The sequence below is a fragment of the Trachurus japonicus genome, chromosome 6 (genome assembly GCF_045865225.1).
Source record: "Trachurus japonicus isolate A0001 chromosome 6, Traja_1.0".
Taxonomy (NCBI): Eukaryota; Metazoa; Chordata; class Actinopteri; order Carangiformes; family Carangidae; genus Trachurus; species Trachurus japonicus.
The window spans coordinates 29,567,598-29,576,891 of NC_140912.1; the positions used below are offsets into that span (position 1 = coordinate 29,567,598).

The window sequence follows — 9,294 nt, forward strand, 5'->3', positions numbered from 1 at the left end:
TTGGCTATAGGGATTATGGCAATGGGCCAATTTGCCAAAATGTTGAACTATCCCTTTAAAGCTGATATGCTGCACACTTTATACACGAACACATAAGATCATATCTTTTTCTTTCTGTAGGTCTCCATTTTAATCATTTGCATCTTTAAAACTTCAAATATTTCACGAATTTAAAGTTACACTTGATATTTTTCACATTTTCCTGCAGAATTTGCATTTACATCCTCTCAGATTGAATAAACCAAGTACTGTATAACCAGCTCTACTTTGGTGTCTGCACCGTCTTGACCTTTGAGCCTTTGGGCGACCCGGCTCGTTGATGTTGTGGTGACCTTACCGTCGATGTGTTTGTTCCTCCTCCACATGAGCAGACTTCCCAGCAGCAGCAGCAGCAGACTGACGCACACGCAGCCCACGATGAGGCCGGTGTAGTCCTGCTCCTGAGCCAGCGTCACCTTCCCCAGGTGTCTGATGGAGTCGGCCTGACGCCACTGGAACAGGTGGAGGAGGTGGAGTCAGATGTTAGCACCAATTAATACTGGACAACCTTTCTTTCTTATTAGAGAGGTCAGTGGTCAAACTTTTCCTGCAAACACTTCCCACTTTGAGCTTTAATAATGTATTACATTTTGTTTGGTCACTCTGAAGTTAATGCAGTAAAATTAGACCATGTTATGGGAGAATAAGGGTAAAGAAAACAGCTGCACAAGTTGGTTTAACTTTGCTGTAACTCCACTTCTACAGTAGATGTGCATGAAGTGTCATGATGATAATGTACAGAGCTCAGTTCGGTTCAGTTTAGTTGTTGTTGTCTCGGGCCCAGCAGCTTCCAGGGAAATTTACATTTAAAAATAGACTTAAAAAAACAAAAAACCTAAAGAATAAATAGAAATATGCACATTATAATAAGAGTTTCTGCTTTAATTGTGAGAAATTCCCTTTAAAAAGTCACTCTGACTTAAATCTCTGGACATAAATAAAAACAGCAGCACAGAGGTTGAAATTACAGTTAATAAATAGGATAAATAGTTCATAAACATAACAAGAATGTCAATGAAAAGCTGCTGCACACATCAGTGGACACAAACACACCCTACACTCGACTGCGTGAACAATATCGCCCATTGTCCGCAAGTGTGAGAGTGTTTGTGTGTGATGTCTGTGGGCTGCAGACGTCAGGCAGCCGCCGACTGTGCAGCTAATTAATCATGACGACTTCATTTAAGTTAAAACTGTTTTTTTTAAATTGTAAATTGCAGCACTGTCTGGGAACAAAAGGTGCCGCTGCTGTCGTCTGTGTGTGTGTGTGTGTGTGTGTGTGTGTGTGTGTGTGCGCAGGCAGATGAAGCTACATGAGCAATCATCAGCTCGCTGCACATGACACATGCAGTATGTCATGCATGGCAGATATGGTGTACACATAAGCATTTAAAAGCTATGGAGCTGGCATTCAGACATATGGTATGCAATCAGCATGCACACACACAACCACATGCACACACACAGACACACACACACACACACACACACACACACACACACACACACACACACACACACACACACACAGACACACACAGACATACACACACACATGCATCAGTCTGTTGCCACAGTCTGGAGGCAGATTACATCAGTGATATTGCTTGTGCCATTATTAGGTTTAGTGGAAATGAGGTTTCTACTGCTGCAGATGGGATGATGTGTGTGTTTGTGTGTGTGTGTATTTGAGACAATGTGGGCATGTCTGGAGGTAGAAGATATATGAATGTGTGTGTGTGTGTGTGTGGAGGTTCATAGAGCTAAGGGATATTGGCTGACCCTCCCCAGAGATAAAAGCTTTTCTTCTGAAGGCCGGTTCACAAGTCAACAGTGATGAGGCCGATAGCGTCTGGTCTGGAGCACGCCGGTGTTTTGCCAGAGGGGGCGACCGCTGGATATTATCTTTAAGAGGACGTCTGAGGCTCAGCGTTTCATATTAGCCTGCATCATATATTTTTTATCAACCCCTCTTATTACCTGTTGTTGATGTTTGGAGGGTTGCATATTGCAGATAAAGATGCTAAATGTCAAGAGAAAACCAGGATGTGACTTGCAGTTTTTTTGCATTATGGTTTAAAAGTAGCAAAAATCTTGCACGTATGAGATTTTGACCAGGAAAAGTTAAAGATTTGGCTATCTTTTAAATAAATAAAACATCAAGTCTTCAACCTCTTCCATGATGGGGTTTAGTATATATTTATTTTTGGATATCTTACTAAAATGCTTCCCCTTAAACTTGTTCTTTGACAACAAAATCTGATCTAGGGCCACAAAAACATTTCCCGCCATCAACTGTAATTTAGCAGCTGGAAATGTGCCGACATGTGTTTAAGATGTGAAAGAATCAAAATACACCAAACACGAAAATAGACTTGGAAACCTGTTAAAAGGTTTTTAGTTTGTTTGTATTTCCAAAATACAACTTAGTAAGATGCTGAATGGTTAGATTGACAGGAAGATGGAAGAAAAATACGTGATAGAAAAAATGCTTTCCATACAGCTCTAAAATAAAGTTGGATTTTGAACTCACAATTTAATATTCTGACTGGTCTTCTAGAAGACTTAAAGCAGAAGTAAGTGGTCCGGTCGTTTTCGCTAATGCTGCGTTCCAGGCAGGCTTTTGAAATCGTAAATTACAGCTTCAAGTCACAACTTACGACCTTGTAGCGTTCCAGGCAACCCACTCGTGTTTTTCTGACCTTTTTTACCGGTGAAAGTCACTATAACGGCCACTCGTAACTTCCGACCGGTGAACTCGTACCAGATCGAACTGGTACCACTTCACGGTGGGAAAAATACGAGTTTCATTGAACGCACCATAACAGTCCTCGTCCCTACGTCGCCACATTCACGGCGTCCCTTGGCTGCACACACAGCCCTGCATGCCGTTCTCTCTCCTCATTGGATAAAAACTGTAGGATACGATAAATGTTTTCTCTTCGGCTCAGAGCAGAGCAGAGGGACTGAGAGACCCGTGTTTCAGTCCAAACACTCTACTGTATGTAAGTGTTTGCTGTCGGAAGATATAACTATTTAAGACTTATATTAACACAAATATATCACTTACTTCTGCTTTAACAGCTGCAAATGAAAAAGCTGAAAAAAGTACAAATAAAGAGTAGCCAAACAAATTTTTTTCACTACTCTAGAGCAGCTGGTTAGCATGCTAAGAGTTAAGATGGCGTTGCTTTTTACCAATGGAAACAGTGAGTAAACGAATAAAGTTTGATACCAAACTCACAACACTTCTTACACTAAAACAAAGGGAAAACAAAGGGAAATTTTCTTTCTTTAAGTTCTTTTTATAGGTTATATCTTGAGATCAATTGCGCTGTTTGTGGCCCCTGAACTAAAATGAGTTTGACACATGGATGTAGCCATTAAACATCCATGGTTTGACACCACTGGGCAAGGGCTAGCTGGTTAGCATGCTAACTTCACCATCAAGATAAGATGCAACAGACAAGAGTTTAAGTTAGCATTGCTTTCCATACGGCTCTGGATGAATAAAGGAATAAAGTTTGATGCTGAATTCACAATGTTTCTTCCAGACTGGTGACTTTACAGCGGTTAATGCTAATGTTAGCTAGGCTATAGCAAAACTAACGTGTGCAATGTGACACTAGTTCCTACACCTATTCAGTTAAGGTTGCCGTTGCTTTCCATACGGCTCTGGACGAGAAAAATATAAAGTTTAATTTTGAACTCATAATTGGCGATTAGGCTACAGTATACACAGCTGTTGCTAATGTTAGTAGGCTAATGTAGCGCAACAAGGTGGGAGGTTAAACCGCTTGAGATCGGTACTATCCACTTTCTTATAATGACTGATGTCTTCTCTTCACAGTCTCTAAGTCTGACGGACGTCACAGGAGGGAAACCAAAACATTTACATCCACTTGAGCGGCTCCATCTTTAACATGAGACTTGACTTTGTGCCGCACGTCCTCGGTCTTCTCACGACTCAAGAGGATGCTTGACTTACATTCAAGTGACAAGACAGCTGGATGGCGAGCCCTCTCACTCAGCGCCTGCTGTAATAAACTCTCCCTGAGCTGCATGTTTTTTTTTTGTTTTTTTTATAAGCGACTGCATTAGGACAGGAGAGTTATTGAAGTTTCCTGTAAATGATCTGGAACGCTGCAGGAATGTGGTGTTTTCCATGAACGTCCCCCGAGCGCATGAATGAAGAGTTCAACATGGCCGATGGCAGGAAAAAACGATCCTGTTACGGCGCCATAGTACTCAACTGTCTTTACTTAAATTGTGTTTTTGAACTATCAATTGACAACCTGTGGATCATTTTAATCAAAAACAGGGAATGAAAATGATAAATAAATACAAAAAACTGATCATAACCAGTCAGAAAGTACCTAGATTTGGCAAATACTTGGTTCATCTCTCATCGCGGTGTGTCGTGTTATTGCTATGTGGTGAGTCGGCCTCTTCCTCCTCAGAAGCAGGTGCTGTGATACAATATGAATCCTTTTATTACTCAAATTCCTTCTGAGAGCCTCATAATATAAACAGAGGGGACATTTCCATATAAATTGCAACAAGCTAATTTCTATTGGATGAAGTTTTTTTTTTTTAAATTTTGGTTTAATTAAGTTACTTTTATGTTTGGTTAATTTACTCCTGTGTCTCAGAGGGACAATGAGCCAGTTCTTCACCTTGCTAATGAAATTTAATCAACAGTTTAACACACATACATACACACACATCCTGCACGGTCATCCCTAAACTGCTTCAAACACACATTCAAGATTTATGACTCGTGTGTGTGTGTGTGTGTGTGTGTGTGGTTGGGTGTGGATGTGTAACTGCTGGGTGTCACTATAAAAAAACAAAACAAGGCTCTCTTGATTAACAATAAAGAAGCTGTTTTTGTTGACCAACTGTCACACAGATGACAAAGAGGTGGTGTGTGTGTGTGCATGTGTGTGTGAGAGCATGCGCACACATGTGCACAGGTGTATTTACTGTGCTCCACACCTGTCCTCTGACTCTGCTGTTTATGGATCTCTTTGCACGACAGCCTGAACACCAGCGCTGCACTAGTCCAGGGTAAATACCTCTACATGTGACATTAGGGCAGAGCTCTGTTTGTTTTTATGTTATAAAATCATGTTAATATATTTTATGAAGAAGAAAAACAAGCAGCTCAGAGTTTTAACTGCATGTTGAATCACACTTCTCTGTGTGCCTTAAAAACCTTCACAAACAACATTTCCACCTTAAAGGGATAGTTCAACATTTTGGCAAATTGGCCCATTGCCATAATCCCTATACTGTAGTTTTAGCAGTAGATTCGTTACCTTTAATTGTTGTTGCAAGCTATTTTTAGAACGGCGGAGCAGAGCCGTGAGCTGCTCAGAGCTATGCTACGGAGGCTAATGGGATTTCTTGGTTTCCCTCATCAAACTCATCAAATACACAATCCAACAACTCCAAAACGCTCTGGTGGACAAGTTGTGACCTGCACATTCACCACGCTATGAGATAATAACACAAGAGTTGTTTTAGAGGTAAATTCATGCAAAAACCGCTGATGCACGTTGCCTTCAGGGACAGTTTTTCAGCAACCAGTCCCTGCATTTCCCTCTAAAACAACTCTGTCTGGTAACGTTCTGTTATTATCTTATAGCGTGGTGAATGTGCAGGTCACAACTTGTCCACCAGAGCGTTTTGGAGTTGTTGGATTGTGTATTTGATGTAGCCTGACCATCCAGACTATATCATTAACATGTCTAGTCTGGCAACGACCGGTAGACCTCGACTCAATCCAGGGGGCGGGATGAAGGCTGTCTTTCAAACTGCCTCTGCACGCAATAGGGTAGCGCTACGACCGATCAGAGCAAAGAGCAGGATGACGTTAGCCTGACAAGCCAATTAAAATGTATGTCGTCATCGCGTTAAGCCCGTCCAACGACTCTCTAAACAGATAGAGCGCTGTGATTGGTGAACACAAACGGTGTTCGAGACTCAAAAAGTTCCTATGGCTCGTTTCTAGACCCACCTACGGAGCAAATATTTTTGCTGCCGTTAGGGTGTGTCTAGATTTCTAGGCTATATTTGATGAGTTTGATGAGGGAAACCAAGAAATCCCATGAGCCTCCGTAGCGTAGCTCTGAGCAGCTCACGGCTCTGCTCCGCCGTTATAAAAATAGCTTGCACCGACAATTAAAGGTAACGAACCTACTGCTATGACTATAGGGGTTATGGCAATGGGCCAATTTGCCAAAATGTTGAACTATCCCTTTAACTGCAAAAAATGCACATGCAAATGTGTGTGTGTGTGTATGTGCAGGTGTTTGTATCTCACCTCCACCTGCAGCTCCTTGGCCGTGGCGGCCTGCAGCTCGGTGGGAACGGTGCACTCCAGCGTGTTTCCCACCAGGGTCAGAGTCTCACAGCTGTGGTTGGACACGGTCAGAACCTGACACTTCATCGCCTCCCGGTCCATCCGATCGCCCTGCGGTGGACAGACGAGGAGGAGGAGGAGGAGGAGGGTGAAAAAAGACGATACGAGAAGTCAAAGATCACTGCTACTTATTACAAAACCAGGAAGCTAAAATAAATTCAACTAAAAGCATCTTTCTTCTTTCTTCTGCAGCAGCGGGTCATTATGCATGTACTGTACTTTTTGTGACGTGCACATTCAGTAAACAATAAACCGCGACACTGGCCTCTTTGTTATTTGTTGTCGTCTATCAAATTACTCCCTCAAAAAAAAAACAAAAAAAAACAGAGGGCGAGTTTAGTTTATCCCGTCACGGAGCAGCTGGGAATAACGTTTGGGCCCTGAAGCAAAATCATTTACAGAAAGACAAGTTGAAGCTGCAGAGGAGACAAAGCAGAGCACTGTGAGCTGCACTACACTACGTTCACACTTTACACACACACACATACAGAGAATCGTGGTACTTGCTCAGTCAGATTCTTTATTTTTTATTTTATTTTCAGGACTTATAAGGGCAGCGAGAGGAATGTGAATCATATCTGAGCGGCGACGTCATCGTTTTTATTTAGAGACAAAATAATAAAAAGTGGGAAAAGTCCGAAAAACTTGTCGAGGAGGAAGAAAAGAGCGTCCTCATGGTGAGTCAGGAGACACGAAGACAAAGTGACTTATTCTGGTCTCGTGAGCCTCAGTGGGTCGAACAACAGGGAGATGAGACACACACACACGCACATACACATACACACACATACACATACACACACATACACACACAGCTATTGTCCACATGAATGCATCTGTGTGTGTGTCTGTGTGTGCGTGTGTGTGTAATTGAGTTAGTGAGTGTTTTTAGTTTGACGGGAATCTGTGAAAGAACAACACAGACTGATTCTGCTCCGTTTGGTTCCTTCTCTCGCTCCTTTGTCGACTCTGCTGCTCGTTCATTTTCTCTCTCTCACACACACATTTACACACACACACACACTGAGAGACACACACACACACACACACTGAGAGACACGCACATAAACACACTTGTTTGAGTGCAGCAGAAGGCAATAAAGAGAATGATCACATTCCTTGCGTGACAGCTCGGGATTTTCCAATTTGACACAGAGTGGAGGCTCGCACCTGTTCCTGCTCTCTCACACACACACACACACACACACACACACACACACACAGCCTTGTCTATATGCCATTGTAGGGACACAAGACGTGGACGTGCAATCTGGGGACCACCCTTTCTGAAGGTTCTACAGCACTGAAAAAAATCAAGCAATATACTGGAACAGCCAGAAACACAGATGTCACTTCAAATTGTCAATCAGAAGAAGTAGAGTCCCTCACCTGACCAGGAACAACTTCCTGGGGACTTGTCATGTTTTTGTGATTGGTGGGGTCCACATATACACACTGTCTGATTTTTCTGTCTTCCTGTGGACCACTTAACACACATTCAGGTTCAACTTACTTTGTAGAGACCTTACACACCACTGACTCCGTTAACCAGTCAGTTCAACTTGTGAACCAGCTGAGAACCAATTTTATTTGTTACTTTATATGTCAGTTACGTAGCTGCGCTAATGTTTTTATGCAGCTGTTGCTCCTGGCTCTACTGGCATCTAAACACGCCTGATCAAATGTATTTGTGCTGCTTGGCAGCATGTTTTCTTAACCCTTATGCCTCACTCAAGACATTTTTGGCTTGTCTGTTAATTTTCTGGCTTTGGCTGGATTTTGGTGTTCATACATATGGCACCAATAGAACAAAATATGTTACACTTCAAATATGCTGTACATTCACTTATACAGTAAATGTACAGCACATTCACATACTGTGATGCAGATCTGCACATACACACATTTATGTACAGATACTCACACGTGCCAGAGATCACCTGTTGTCTGGACGAACAGTTCATGCAAAATGTGTGTCAGTGCCCATAATGCCTGTGTTTAAGCATTTATATCACTTAATGACAAACACAGTGGATGTGGGCCAAAGGCTACAGTTTTTAATAGCTTGACAGTCCACGGTACACAAATAATTGTAACTTTACAATTATGGTGGTATCACTAACTATTGGTATACCTAACTATACCCATATCAATACACATCAACTCTAACACATCTAACTCTAACTCTATCATTTAAGGGTTAACCCTTAAACAGGCAACGTGCACCAGGAGATACAGACTCTTTAACCTTCCTGTTGTCCTCCCGGGTCCTTCCTTCCTCCCTCAGATCTAAGTTCAGCTGTTAGGGTAAATGTTCCCTCCTTCTATCCTTTCTTCCTTCCTTCATCTGTCCTTCCTTCCTTCCTTCATCTGTCCTTTCTTCCTTCCTTCATCTGTCCTTTCTTCCTTCCTTCATCTGTCCTTCCTTCCTTCATCTGTCCTTTCTTCCTTCCTTCCATCTGTCCTTCCTTCCTTCATCTGTCCTTTCTTCCTTCCTTCATCTGTCCTTCCTTCCTTCATCTGTCCTTTCTTCCATCCTTTCATCTGTCCTTTCTTCCTTCCTTCCATCTGTCCTTTCTTCCATCCTTTCATCTGTCCTTTCTTCCTTCCTTCCATCTGTCATTCCTTCCTTCATCTGTCCTTCCTTCCTTCATCTGTCCTTCCTTCCTTCCTTCCATCTGTCCTTTCTTCCATCCTTTCATCTGTCCTTTCTTCCATCCTTTCATCTGTCCTTCCTTCCTTCCTTCCTTCATCTGTCCTTTCTTCCTTCCTTCCATCTGTCCTTCCTTCCTTCATCTGTCCTTTCTTCCTTCCTTCCATCTGTCCTT

General features: G+C 42.3%; 1 protein-coding gene across 2 annotated transcripts in view; it reads right to left on the reverse strand.

Moving 5' to 3' along the window:
- The window catches only part of met (MET proto-oncogene, receptor tyrosine kinase), a 125,795-nt gene that overhangs the window by 21,340 nt on the left and 95,161 nt on the right, over positions 1–9,294 (reverse strand). For both annotated transcript variants that reach the window (XM_085780166.1, XM_085780168.1), the window contains exons 13-14: positions 6,368–6,517; positions 338–491 (exon numbers count right to left, since the gene is read on the reverse strand). In XM_085780166.1, coding sequence (XP_085636292.1) covers positions 338–491; positions 6,368–6,517 — 304 coding nt within the window. The remainder of the gene's footprint in view (positions 1–337; positions 492–6,367; positions 6,518–9,294) is intronic.